A 14,862-nucleotide genomic window follows, 5' to 3' on the forward strand; every position below is an offset into this window, starting at 1 on the left:
TTAAATGGGAAGTTAGCATGGCTGTCGTAGAAGTGAGGAATTTAGGTTGTTAAGAATGCACTGATATAAGTAGACGCAAGTGGCATTTCAACAACTTTGAAAAAAATAACGACTTAAAGGTAGACTCAGCTAAAATACATTGCCACGAGCAGCACCGCAGATATTGAGATGAGCAAGATGACAAATGTTGCTCTCAGTCATCCACAGTATCGCTTCACGCTGTTCAAAGCGTGGTAGCCAGTGCACCAAAACTGGAGAAGTTAAGTCTCGGGCTTCAACGCTCTAATTGGCCTACTATGCGCTTTACATCTACGTAATATCGCAGAGTCAACCTTTAATATTAGAGTTGTGCCTGTTGTTCACGTGTATCTGCAGGGGCGTATTGCTGCCGGAGCAGAGGAGTGGCGCACCCTTACTTTTTTCAATTTGAGAATACACTGAGCTGGTAAAACTATTTCTGGAAAATTCATACTGATAAATTGTAAATAAATTATTTAATTACATGAATTAAATGAAAAACAATAGAATAACAAACCAAATAAACACGTATCGCAACCTAGAGGCCGGTAAATGGTGGTTTCTTCTCCGTCTTCTCTCTGGCGGTGGTGAGAATTATGAACTACGTGTGTGCGCTGCGGAGGCCCAATAGTCATACTCTATTATTATTACAAATAGAAGATTAACACAATGGTGTTCGTTTAGTAAAGTTAGATCAAAGCTAAATGAATGTCTCGCAAGATCACAATGATTAATTTGCCTTTTACATAACAGAACCGAATATAATACCATAGCAAAGTAGGCCAAAAACATCACACCAGAAATACCTCATTTCTAATGAGATTTTAGGATGGTTAGCTGAAGCTGAATAGTTAAAAAAAAGAAGCCCATGCACCAAAAGTCAGAGCGTGCCACTAGGCAGGACATATGCTTTGACTGAAACAAAATACAAGGCTAATAGCTTAACACCATCTGATTTAATTTGCTCATGAAATAGTCATTCAGGAATATTTAAATGCATATTCCCATGAAACTGGCATGGAGATGTAGTTTGGACATTTCACCAGTAAAACAAAGATTTATCATTCACGATTGATAGTGATTATGGCCTATTTTGAAATTGGGTTGCCTATGCCTAACTTGGTGTTTGAGGTTAAATAGATGTGTGTGGGCATAGGCAGATGTTGCAATTGGAGGATAAAATGCATATTCTATAATGATAGGCTATTCAATCGGCTACATCTGTCAGTACACACAATTGTATTTAACCTTTATTTAAACTAGGAAAGTCAGTTAAGAACAAATTCTTATTTACAATGACGGCCTACCAAAAGGCAAAAGGCCTCCTGCGGGGGACAGGGCCTGGGATAATTTTTAAAATAAATATTGTCCAAAACACACATCACAAGAGATAACACAACACTACATAAAGAGAGACCCAAGACGACAACATAGCAAGGCAGCAAAACACGACAACACTCAGGAAATGTACTACGCCACTGGTATCTGCCCTCTTATTGGCTAAAATGGTCCGACCTGATCTCCTCCCACCTGCCTTCCATCTTTGAGGACATGTATTTCCGTTGTCAAAATAATAGATATTCTTTGGGAAAAGCCAGGGAATGACAAACTATTTCCCCCCCTCACTGCACAGAAGTATTCTCTAGCAGCCTATGATGATATTTATGACTAATAAGGTCTCATTTAAATCAGGTAATGTAGTTATGAAATAATACATATACAGTTATGAAATCACTCCAGCATGATAGCAGAAAGCGCATTTATTTAGTCAGCTGACATTGCACAAGTTCAACATTGAGATCAGAAATATAAATTTTTTGAAGATGCAGGTTGAATATAAGGATCTCAACAGCAAAGTGGCATGTTGAGATATCAAATACCTCAATCCATATACAGATAATCATTGACAAAATTTCAAATGCCCCCCCCCCCCCCCCCAAAAAAAGCATGATCTAGGCTAGATTAAGCATGTGGAGTAATGAGTAGGATTATGTTTTTATATGCAAAAGTGATTGCTTTTGATAAAAACGCTTTCTGTGCCTTCCGAATGAAAGCTAGTTTGAAAATTCAAACTTATAATGGAAAAGAGATGTAGGTTTTAGACTATGCACCATGCTGCCTTGTTGACATGAAAGCGGTGCAGATTACTGTTCGATTTGTGAGGGCGCTCCTCCCTCACCGCTTTTACCCGTCGTGGACAACAGAACGGTGCACCACAGCTCAGGTTAATAGAACTCCCTCATTGCCTGACTACCCAGACTCCTTGCTCCGGCCAAATGCTACGCCCACGGACGTTAGTTTAATCTCCGCAATGAGTCGCTCTGTGCTTCTACATTTGCACTGCTTGCGCATTGGAGTTTTAGGATGGGTATCTGTGTGAGCATTTTGTGACAACTGTAAAAAGGGATTTATAAAATACATGTGATTGATTGGAGTACCTCCCTGACCCTTCACCGACTTGCAAACACATTCAAGGCCATCTGATTGGTCCATAAACCGATGGGTAAAGCAGCGGTTTGAAAATGTGTCATTGGCTTTGACACTGATTGGTAAGAGACGATCCAATCGCCGAAGAAGTATGTAGCGAACTACAATGCAGCGCAAGAATGTTGCGAGTCGTCAGGCTACTGTTGCCAGGCACACCCAATACCTTACATCCTTTTCCTCCCAATCTTCTCCCCCTTGCAGCCCTTTAACCCATGAAAATGTCTCAAACATGATGTATTAACCGCAGTCTTGAGCTTTAATAGCCTTCTAAATTAACATACAATAATTCAACAGTATTTTAAGTTTCACTATGGAAATATACATTTTCTGAATGAGTACTTTATCGTTATCAATGAAGGCATATATCCATGTATTACAAAAATATATCAAAGCAAACCATTTGGCAATGAACAACATTCTGCCAATTTAACAGCCTTCCTAGCGCTGGATTATAAAATCCCTTTTCAGCTGGTAAATGAAACAGCTGCATTTGTATTACACAAAGTATGGGCTTTTTCTCAAGTATATCGTCACACTTCCAAAATATTTTCTTACAGGGATCCTTCATTATGTCTGACAGTCATGGAACCCTCATCGGCTTCAAAACAGCTTCATGTGAAAAAGAATGAGGCTCTAGGAATTCAAACCTATGTGATAAACAATAAGTGGAACATGTAAGTGTGTCCATCCAACAATTGCAGTTGTGGCATGGGACTGAAATTGTGAAGGCTCAGCGCAAAGAGGCTGACTGGAAAAATGAAGGATCACACCCAGCCTCACTTCAAACCAGACCATGGCTTTTCTCTGTCACCATCGCTCTCTCGGATGGATTTTTGTTTGTTTATTAAGTACTGTTTGTTTTCAAATATATTTATATGGTGCTTGCAGTGCCTGCACAGATTGAGACCAAACATTTTTTGTTCCTATTTTCATATGTTTAGTCAAAAGGACTGAAATCCCTCTAGGTTTTCGGACTCGTCACCATCAGAAAAGAAGTCATCCTCGTCATCTTCATGCCATTCGGGAACGTACTCATCGTCATACCATTCATCCTCCTCATCTCCACCCTCGTTGTTATGGTTGTCAGACTCAGAGCCCCCAGCCCTGCAGAGAGAAGACCCGGTCTCACCGTGAGCACAGCAAATCAGGAAGAACATTTTCTCCACTAGATCCAGTAACCAATGTAGAGATCCACTTCCCAAATCTCCTGTACTCACACTTTGTTGGCGTCTGTGGTCTTAGAAAGATTTGAAGCTTGAGCAGATTCCAGTTCCTGTCCTGTTTTGGAGTTGTATCCCACTCGAAAGTCCTGTGTTTGGAGAGACCAGACAGGAGGAAACCCTCATGACTTGCTGTTGATTGGACCACAAAGCACCCAATAAGTATTACCGCCACACTTTGTGCTGTGCTCTTCAGAGTGTGTAAATCCCTCCCTAGTCCCTACCTGGGTCGAGTGTTGTATAATGGCCACCAGACGCTCCTGAATGCGGCGGATGAGTTCCAGGCCAGTGTTGAGGTGCTCAGGCTTCAGTAGACGGATGCAGGACGCTAGATCCGTACACTGCAACAAGGTCTCCTCTGGAGGGGAAAGACACAGACAATGAGAACTCATTCATGGTGTATGAAACATCCTCAAAAAGTAGGGATGTTCGAATATCCAAAACAGACATTCGTATTCGATTAATTGGGAGATCTTCTTTTTTTTTTAAGGCTGTGTCTAAGATGATCCTATGTGACATTGCTACATAGCCTACAAGAATAGACCATTGCATTCAGTTTTAATAAAACAAGAGTTTGAGTTATGAGTGTGCCCCATAAAAAAAGACACACCAGTAGCCAAAACGCATTACACACGTGTAGCTTATTGTCGGTCAATTAAAGTGGCGCAACAGTTATTTTTTACAGAAACTTCCTGTTTCAATCATTTCTGTCATGATTTTTTTTCTAATATGGTATGACTTTAGACCTATAAGAACTCTTCCATCTTTCTACTTAAACAAGCAGAGTGCAAAGCACCGGCTATCTCTCGAGTCATGCGAGCAAGTCTCCATTGAAGTAAAAGAATCTCTCTAATAGTGAAATCCTTTCAAATGCCAATCTGTACGTAATAGAAATTTGCCTTGACAATCTTACAATGATCCTTTTATTCATACCCCTTCACTCATTCCACATTTTGTTGTGTTACAGCCTGAATTCAAAATGTATTCAATAAAATAAAAAATCCTCATCCATCTACACACAATCCCCCATAATGACAAAGTGAAAACATGTTTCACATGTATTTTTTATTTATTGAAAATGAAATTTACATAAATATTCAGACCCTTGAGTCAATACATGTTAGAATCACCTTTGGCAGCCATTACAGCATAGTCTTTCTGGGTGGGTCTAAGAGTTTTGCACACCTGGATTGTACTATTTGCACATTATTCTTTTCTAAATTCTTCAAGCTTTGTCAAGTTGTTTGTTGATCATTGCTAGACAGCCAATTTCAAGACTATTTAAGTCAAAACTAACTAGGCCACTCAGGAACATTCAATGACATCGTGGTAGCCTACAGGGAGGAGGTGAGAGCTCTCGGAGTATACGTGTCAGGAAAAGAGCCTCTTACTCAATGTCAACAAAAACGAGATGATAGTGGACCTCAGGAAACAGCAGAGGGAGCACCCCCCCATCCACCGACAGAACAGCAGTGTAGAGGGTGGAAAGTTAAGTACCTCGGCGTACACATCACTGACAAACTGAAATGGTCCATCCACACAGATGAGGTGACAACCTAAAACCCTCACAAATTTGTACAGATGCACAATTGAGAGCATTCTGTCGAGCTGTATCACCGCATGGTACGGCAACTGCACCGCCTACAACCGCAGGGCTCTCCAGAGGGTGGTGTGGTCTGCACAACACATCACCGGGGCAAACTACCTGCCCTCCGGGACACCTACAGCACCCGATGTCACTGGAAGGTCAAAATGATCAAGGACAACAACCACCCGAGCCACTGCCTTTTCAACCCACTACCATCCAGAAGGCGAGGTCAGTCCACAGGTGCATCAAAGCTGGGACAGAGTCTGAAAAACAGCTTCTATCTCAAGACCAGACGACTGTTAAACAAACATCACTAGCACAGAGAGGTTGCTGCCTACATAAGGACGTGAAATCATTGGCCGCTTTAATAAATGGAACACTAGTCACTTCAATAATGTTTACATATTTTGCATTACTCATCTCATATGTATATACTGTATTCTATATTGCATCTTAGCCTGTGCTGCTCTGTCATTGCGCATCCATATTCTTATTACATTCCTTTACTTAGATGGTTGTGTATTAGGTATTTGTTGTGAAATTGTTAGAAATCGCTGCACTGTCGGGAACTAGAAGCACAAGCATTTCGCTACACTCGCAATAACATCTGCATGTGACCAATACAAATTGATTTGGAAAGCATATTTGGCCTTGTGTTTTAAGTTATTGTCCTACTGAAAGGTGAATTTGTCCTCCAGTGTCTGTTGGAAAGCAGACAACCAGGTTTTCCTCTAGGATTATTTTTATTCTAAACTTCCTAGTCCTTGCCGATGACAAGCATTCCCATAACATGATGTAGCCACCACCATGCTTGAAAATATGAAGCGTGGTACTCAGTGATGTGATGTGTTTGCCCCAAACATAACGCTTTGTATTTAGGTCATAAAGTACATTTCTTTGCCACATTTTTTGCAGTTTTACTTTAGTGCCTTATTGCAAACAGGATGCATGTTTTGTACAGGTTTCCTACTTTTCACTGTCAATTAGGTTAGTATTGGGGAGTAAGTACAATGTTGTTTTCATCAAGGATCTCTGTTCTTGGCGCCATTCATTTTTCCCTCTATTTAGACTAGTCTTCCAGACCTTGCCGCTGAAAAACACACCCCACAGCATGATGCTGCCACCACCATGCTTCACAGTTGGGATGGTGCCAGGTTTCCTCCAGACGTGACGCTTGGGATTCAGGCCAAAAACTTCAATCTTGGTTTCATCCGAACAGAAAATCTTGTTTCTCATTGTCTGAGAGTCTATAGGTGCCTTTTGGCAAATTCCAAGCGGGCTGTCATGTGCCCTGAGTAGTGGCTTCCATCTGGCCACTACATTAAAGGCCTGATTGGTAGAGTGCTGCAGAGATGTCCAATCAATTGAACTTACCATAGGTGGACTCCAATCAAGTTGTAGAAACATCTCAAGGATGATCAGTGGAAACAGGATGCACCTGAGCTCAATTTCAAGTCTAATAGCAAAAGGTCTGAATAGTTAAGGTATCCGTTTTAGATTTTTGATACATTTGCAAAAATGATAAAAACGGTTTTTGTTTTGTTATTATGTGTAGATTGAATATTTTTATTTATTTAATCAATTTTAGAATAAGGCTGTGAAGTAACAAAAAATAAAATGGAAGGGGTCTGAATACTTTCCGAATGCACTCTATTTAGGCTTGTCATAACAAAGGGGTTAAATACTTATTGACTCATGACATTTCAGATTTTCATTTCGTATTCATTTGTAAAAACGTCTAAAAACATCACTCCACTTTGACATTATGGGTTATTGTGTTTAGGCCAGTGACACAAAATCTAAATTTAATCAATTTTAAATTCAGGCTGTAACAACAAAATGTGGATAAGGTTAAGAATGGGTGTGAATACTTTCTCTAGGCACTGTAATTCCTGCAGGTCTTACCCAGCAGGATCTGTAGAGTGTTGGTGTGAAGCTCCAGGGCTTCCATTTGCTGCTCCATCACATCCATCTTCTCTGTGTCCTGGTTGTAGTAGCTGTACACACACGAGTAGGCCAGCACCTACATGGCACAGTCAGGCAAGGGATCCATATTAGTCATATATTTTAAATGCTGAAAAGATTCATCATGAATAGGGCTTTTGAGGTGACCGTATTACCGCCACACTGGCAGTCATGACCGCAGTAAAAAGCCATGTGAATGTTCCGAGTCAAGGTAATCTCCTCTTATGCACTCTGGACATGCATCAAGTAGTACCCAACAAACTAACGATCATAAGGTCACTAATGGCCTGGTACTCAGTGCTCAATTGTCCCTCTAACATCAATGAAAATGCCATCAAACACTAATCAAAACAGTATTGTGCTCTTTTTAACTTACCTCACTGTGATTGGCTGAAGCAGTGGAAAACATGGTCGTTGTGGATGTTGTTTCAAAGACTAACAACCAAATAGACAGCGCTTTCTAATGTGATGATTCATTAAAAAAAAAAACATATGCATATTCGAGCTTATCCATACACAGGCCTATATATGAGCCCAAGCCTGAAAAAAACATTGAATTAAAATAATGATTGTTCCGTTATACAATACATAGCGTACCGCATATTACACATGGCAGAAAAATATTTAAAAAACTGATTTAAGATGTTTTTGGTTCAAAATTGGTCTAGCCTAGACGCCAAAATTAAAATTCTAGCAATTTTCTTTGAGTGTGGACTGTATTATTTTGCATACTGGATGTACTGGTTATCTTATGCTACACTCCAAACTTTCTATCCATGAGTCTGGGAGAGAACGTATAGGCCTAGGAGATGCTATTGATTCATTGATTGTGCAGGGCGACTTAGAGTTAGCCTACAATTATAGTGAATTTGTATTTGAATAGCCTAGTAATAGGCTTTAGCTAGAGAATTTCACCGCCGTCCTTGTCCTTCATTCCTTTCTCGAACATGCAGAGAGAGGTGCTGGCAACAGTTCAATGAAATAGCCTGTGTTTCGTTGTGATTTTTTTTTTCTTTTTTACTATCGATGTTAATGAAAAGATTTGGTTTCCCAAATTAAGCACTGGGAAGCTGCAGGAACAGGGTTTTAGAGCCCATGGTATACAGAGTTTGGGCGAATATCACCTGTCGTGCAGCAAGAGGCTGCATGCTCCACAAAAACAGTAGTTGATGCATGGAGTGAAATAACCCGGCATGATTGAAAAACGAACCGGTGGGAAAGCGGCCTCCATTCGCTATTCGAGTGCATACAGACTACATCTTTCTTCCCCTGCCCATTTTATAATGGGCCATTCTAAATCTAAACAAATTTTGCATATTAGTAAAGATGGGATTAAATTGAGAACAACATGTGCAGCCTGAGGCAAGGAACAGAGCGCAAGCTTTTTTTGTGACTTTCCCAAAACATCAATAGCCTATAGTGTCACCATGCAGCCCATACAAATCAAAATATATAAGACATTCTAAGATTTGTATAATTTATTCTCAACAAAAATATACACGCAACTTGTAAAGTGTTGGTCCCATGTTTCATGAGCTGAAATAAACAATCCCAGAAATGTTCCATACGCACAAAAAGATTCTCTAAAATGTTGTGCACAAATTTGTTTACATCCCTGTTAGTGAGCATTTCTCCTTTGCCAAGATAATCCATCCACCTTACAGGCGTGCTATATCAAGAAGCTGATTAAACAAGCATGATCATTATAGTGTGCACCTTGTGGTTGGGACAATAAAAGGCCACTCTAAAATGTACAGTTCTGTCACACAACAATGCCACAGATGTCTCATGTTGAGGGAGAGTGCAATTGGCATGCTGACTACAGGAATGTCCACCAGAGCTGTTGCCAGACAATTGAACGTTGATTTCTCTTCCATAATCCGCCTCCAATGTTATTTTAGAAAATTTGGCAGTATGTCTAACTGGCATCACAACCGCAGACCACGTGTAACTACAGCAGCCCTGGACCTCCACATCCGGCTTCATCACTTGCGGGACTGTCTGAGACCAGCCACCCGGACAGCTGATGAAACTGTGGGTTTGCACAACCAAAGAATTTCCACACAACTGTCAGAAATCGTCTCATGGAAGCTCATCTGCGTGCTCATCGATCTTACCAGGGTCTTGACCTGACTGCAGTTTGGCGTCATAACAGACTTCAGTGGGCAAATGCTCACCTTCGATGGCCACTAGCACGCTGGAGAATTGTGCTCTTCACAGATTAATCCCGGTTTAAACTGTACCAAGCAGATGGTAGACAGCACGCTTTGCTGATATCAACGAGTGCCCCATGGTGGCCAGCGGGTTTATGGTATGGGCAGGCATAAGCTACGGACAACAGACACAATTGCATTTTATCGATGGCAATTTGAATTCACAGAGATACTGTGACAAGATGGTGCCATTCATCCGCCGCCATCACCTCATGTTCCAGCATGATAATGCATGGTCCCATGTCGCAAGGATCTGTACACAATTGCTGGAAGCTGAAAATGTCCCAGTTCTTCCATGGCCTGCATACTCACCACATGTCATTCACTGAACATGTTTGGGATGCTCTGGATCAACGTTTACGACAGCGTGTGCCAGTTCCCACCAATATCCAGCAACTTCACACAGCCATTGAAGGGGAGTGGGACAACATTCCACAGGCCACAATCAACAGCCTGATCAACTCTATGCGAAGGAGATGTGTAGCACTGAATGAGGCAAATGGTGGTCATTCCAGATACTGACTGGTTCTCTGATGCATGCCCCTACATTTTTTAACTATCTGTGACCAACAAATGCATATCTATATTCCCATGATGAATGCTTAAATGTCTCTACAGATTGGACAGTTATTTTCTAATTAGTTTACTTCCTCTTACCTTGCGCGCTTGAGCGAGGACTTTGCAGGCATCAATAACAAACGTCAAGGACTTCATTTGCAGGGCTTCATTGATGGAGGAGACTTTGCTCTCTAGATTGATGGCAAAGTCCTTGGCTTGGTTGTGGAAAGTGCATCTCTCGTTGTAGTCTTGGAACTTCTTTTCCTGCCTTGCTGCTTTACTCACCTGCAGCCAGAAAAAAAAGTGGATCACTGCATTGGATCACCCCCCCAAAATGACTCCAAAATGAGAAAATATATTATTCACCATTCAGTTCCCATTGGGCAAAATATAATCTAAAACGCAACCAAAAACTGCAAATGCATCCAACAAGTTTGTACAAGCTTGATGTAGTCATTGAGTGCAAAGACAAAATTCAAAATCTTTGACTCCTTTAATACAGTAAGCAAATTTGTCCACATACTTCACTTCCTCAAATGGGGGGGGACTAGATTTTTTAAATTTAATTTCACCTTCATTTAACCAGGTAGTCTAGTTGAGAACAAGTTCTCATTTACAACTGCGACCTGGCCAAGATAAAGCATAGCAGTGTGAACAGACAACAACACAGAGTTACACATGGAGTAAACAATAAACAAGTCAATAACACAGTAGGAAAAAAAACAAAATGAGTCTGTATACATTGTGTGCAAAAGGCATGAGGTAGCAGATTAACACTGGAGTGATAAATCATCAGATGATCATGAGCAAGTAGAGATACTGGTGTGCAAAAGAGCAGAAAAGTAAATAAATAAAAACAGTAAGGGGATGAGGTAGGTAAATTGGGTGGGCTGTTTACAGATGGACTATGTACAGCTGCAGCGATCAGTTAGCTGCTCAGATAGCAGATGTTTAAAGTTAGTGAGGGAAATAAAAGTCTCCAACTTCAGCGATTTTTGCAATTTGTTCCAGTCACAGGCAGCAGAGAACTGGAAGGAAAGGCGGCCAAATGAGGTGTTGGCTTTTGGGATGATCAGTGAGATATACCTGCTGGAGCGCGTGCTACGGGTGGGTGTTGATATCGTGACAGACCCCTTTTCCTCAATCTACACACAATACCCCATTATGACAAAGCAAAAACAGGTTAGAAATGTTTGCTCATTTAAAATTTAAATTAAATAAAAATGAAATACCACATTTACATAAGTATTACTCAGTACTTTGTTGAAGCACATTGGCAGCGATTACAGCATCGAGTCTTCTTGGATATGACGCTACAAGCTTGACACACCTGTATTTGGGGAGTTTCTCCCATTCTTCTCTGCAGATCCTCTCAAGCTCTGTCAGGTTGGATGGGGAGCATCGCTGCACAGCTATTTTCAGGTTTCTCCAGAGATGTTAGATCGGTTAAAGTTCTGGCTCTGGCTGGGCCACTCAAGGACATTGAGACTTGTTCCGAAGCCACTCCTGCGTTGTCTTGGCTGTGTGCTTAGGGTCGTTGTCCTGTTGGAAGGTGAACCTTCGCCCCAGTCTGAGGTCCTGAGCACTCTGGAGCAGGTTTTCATCAAGGATCTCTGTACTTTGATCTGTTCATCTTTGCCTCGATCCTGACTAGTCTCCCAGTCCCTGCCGCTAAAAAACATCCCCACAGCATGATGCTTCCACCATCATGCTTCACCGTAGGGATGGTGCCAGAGTTCCTCCAGACCTGACGCTTGGCATTCAGGCCAAAGATTTCAATTTTGGTTTCAACAGACCAGAGAATCTTTAGGGCTGTTGTGCCTTTTACTGAGGAGTGGCTTCCGTCTAGCCACTCTACTATAAAGGCCTGTTAGGTGGAGTGCTGCAGAGATGGTTGTCCTTCTGAAAGTTTCTCTCATCTCCACAGAGGAACTCTGGTGCTCTGTCAGTGACCATTGGGTTCTTGGTCACCTCCCTGACCAAGGCCCTTCTCAATTTGGCCGTGTGGCCAGCTCTAGGAAGAGTCTTGGTTGTTCCAAACATCTTTCATTTCAGGAGGATGGAGGCCACTGTGTTCTTGGGGACCTTCAATGCTGCAGATTTTTTTTTGTACCCTTCCCCTGATCTGTGCCTCAACACAATCCTGTCTCGGCGCTCTACGGACAAATCCGTCGACCTCGTGGCTTTGTTTTTGCTTTGACATGCACTGTCAACTGTGGGACCTTATATAGACAGGTGTGTGACTTTCCAAATCATGTCTAATCAATTGAATTTACCACCAGGTGGACTCCAATCAAGTTGAAGAAACATCTCAAGGATGATCAATGGAAACAGGATGCACCCGAGCTCCATTTTGAGTCTCACAGCAAAGGGTCTGAAAACTTATGTAAAACTTCTGTTTATTTTGTTTAACATTTCTAAAAACATGTTTTCCCTTTGTCATTATGGGGTATTGTGTATAGACTGCGGAGGATGTTTTATTTATTTAATACATTTTAGAATAAGACAGTAACGTAACAAAATTAGGAAAAAGTCAAGGGGTCTGAATACTTTCCAAAGGCACTGTACATAAAGTGCTTTTATTTCTAAACGGTAAAATAGATATGTATGAAAACACCCTCAACTAAAAGGTGATATTCTGTAAAGTGGCCTCATAAAACATTTGATCAAATCCAAAATGGTGGAGTACAGAGCCAAATAAAAAAATTCACTGTCCAAATACATATGGAGGGGAAACCCTTTGCATTTGTACAAAATCGTATGAAGCACAAACTTAACTTAATCAAGTCAATTGGAATTACCATAGCTGAGCAGTTGAAGTAATCTTTGTGGGTTGGTTTCCATGGCTTGAGACACCTCCAGCAAAATCCATGGTTACATTTGGCACAAGTCATACTGAGAAGAAAAAAAAAGACACTGAGTGGCATTAACAGTGATGCCTAGAAATCCCTACAACGTACTTCTAGTTAACCTTGAAATGGTTTGATGGAAATCGTCAGAGAACAGGGCTGAGGATTGAAACGGGTCCAGTGGCTTTAAACTTACTGTAGGCACCCTTCGTTCTTCTCTATCTGGGACTGGCAGCTGGGGCAGCGTTTGGAGATGAGTTTGGCAAGGTGCTTACTCTGAGCTTCCATGGTCATACCCTCGTAGTAGCCACCATCGTCTATCCACTGGGACATGTGACTGCAGCTGGCTGGGTAGTGAGCCTGGGGAGATAGTGGGGGTTAAGAAATCAGCATAAATCTATACTCTGTGCTTTCTTGTCTGTCTCTATGAACAAAAATACTGTATGTACTAGATAGATTTACACTACACCAGGTCTGATGGGTATCCATACAAATATGGATTTCTGATTCAATGCCATTGAAGTAAAAAAAAAAAAAAAAGACAAATAAACCACATGAATGAGGACAGGAGACGTGTATGACAGCTCAGTGCTAACCTCGGGGAAGTTGCAGCTGAAGCAGGAGGACCAGCAGCACTTTGAGCAGGTGCCCATGCTGCCGATGTTCTCCCTGCACAGGATCTGGTCACAGCCCAAGGGGTTGGTGCACCAGGTCAGGTTGGAGCAGCATTCCACGTAGCCCCGGAGGAGAGCGTTCTCATACTGGGGAGAAACAGAGGACAGGAGCCTCAGAGGATGGATAGGCGCTACTGTTTTAAACTCACGATCAGCAAACACGTACAACTGGACAGGCTTAACTTTATGGGTTTATATACAGTACATGAAGTATTTTTTGTTACTTTACAGCCTTATTCTAAAATGGATTAAATAAATAAAAATGCTCAATCTACACACAATACCCCATAATGACAAAGCAAAAACAGGTTTATAAATCTTTGCAAATTTATTAAAATCAAAAACAGAAATACCTTATTTACATAAGTATTCAGACCTTCTGGTATGATACTCGAAATTGAGCTCAGGTGCATCCTGTTTCCATGGATCATCCAGTGCATGTCAGAGCAAAAACCAAGCCATGAGGCCGAAGGAACTGTCCGCAGAGGTCCAAGCCAGGATTGTGTCGAGGCACAGATCTGGGGAAGGGTACCAAAAGAATTCTGCAGCAAGGTCCTCCGTCATTCTTAAATGGAAGTTTGCAACCACCAAGACTCTTCCTAGAGCTGGTCGTCCGGCTAAACTGAGCAATCGGGGATAAGGGCCTTGGTCAGGGAGGTGACCAAGAACCCAATGGTCACTCTGACAGAGCTCTAGAGTTCCTCTGTGGAGATGGGAGAACCTTCCAGAAGGACAAACATCTCTGCAGCACTCCACCAATCAGGCCTTTATGGTAGAGTGGCCAGACGAAAGCCACTCAGTAAAGGCACATGACTGCCGACTTGGAGTTTTCCAAAAGGCACCTAAAGACTCTCAGGCCATGAGAAGCAAAATTCTCTGGTCTGATGAAACCAGAATTCAACTCTTTGGCCTGAATGCCAAGTGTCACATTTGAAAGAAACCTGGCATCATCCTTACGGTGAAGCATGGTAGCAGCATCATGCTGTAGGGATGTTTTCAGCGGCAGGGACTGGAAGACTAGTCAGGATCAAGGGAAAGATGAACGGAGTAAAGTATAGAGAGATCCTTGATGAAAACATGCTCCAGAGCGCTCAGGAAATCAGACTGTGGTAAAGGTTCACCTTCCAACAGGACAACGACCCTAAGCAAACAGCCAAGACAACGCAGGAGTGGCTTCGGGACAAGTCTCTGAATGTCCTTGAGTGGCCCAGCCAGGGCCCGGACTTGAACCCGATCAAACATCTCTGGAGAGACCTGAAAATAGCTGTGCAAGATGCTCCCCATACAACC

General features: G+C 41.9%; 1 protein-coding gene across 4 annotated transcripts in view; it reads right to left on the reverse strand.

Moving 5' to 3' along the window:
* Positions 1-1,760: 1,760 nt before the first annotated feature.
* The window catches only part of LOC129836227 (cullin-9-like), a 77,271-nt gene continuing 64,169 nt past the window's right edge, over positions 1,761-14,862 (reverse strand). For 3 of the 4 annotated variants that reach the window (XM_055902101.1, XM_055902099.1, XM_055902098.1), the window contains 8 exons: positions 13,495-13,659; positions 13,095-13,258; positions 12,851-12,944; positions 10,149-10,334; positions 7,219-7,336; positions 3,950-4,083; positions 3,723-3,814; positions 1,761-3,609 (listed from right to left, as the gene is read on the reverse strand). In XM_055902101.1, coding sequence (XP_055758076.1) covers positions 3,447-3,609; positions 3,723-3,814; positions 3,950-4,083; positions 7,219-7,336; positions 10,149-10,334; positions 12,851-12,944; positions 13,095-13,258; positions 13,495-13,659 — 1,116 coding nt within the window. In that variant the 3' untranslated portion in view covers positions 1,761-3,446. Of the gene's footprint in view, positions 3,610-3,722; positions 3,858-3,949; positions 4,084-7,218; positions 7,337-10,148; positions 10,335-12,850; positions 12,945-13,094; positions 13,259-13,494; positions 13,660-14,862 lie in introns of all 4 variants that reach the window. The other variant, XM_055902100.1, reaches the window with a different exon arrangement.

This window comes from Salvelinus fontinalis, chromosome 37 (assembly GCF_029448725.1).
Source record: "Salvelinus fontinalis isolate EN_2023a chromosome 37, ASM2944872v1, whole genome shotgun sequence".
Lineage (NCBI taxonomy): Eukaryota > Metazoa > Chordata > Actinopteri > Salmoniformes > Salmonidae > Salvelinus > Salvelinus fontinalis.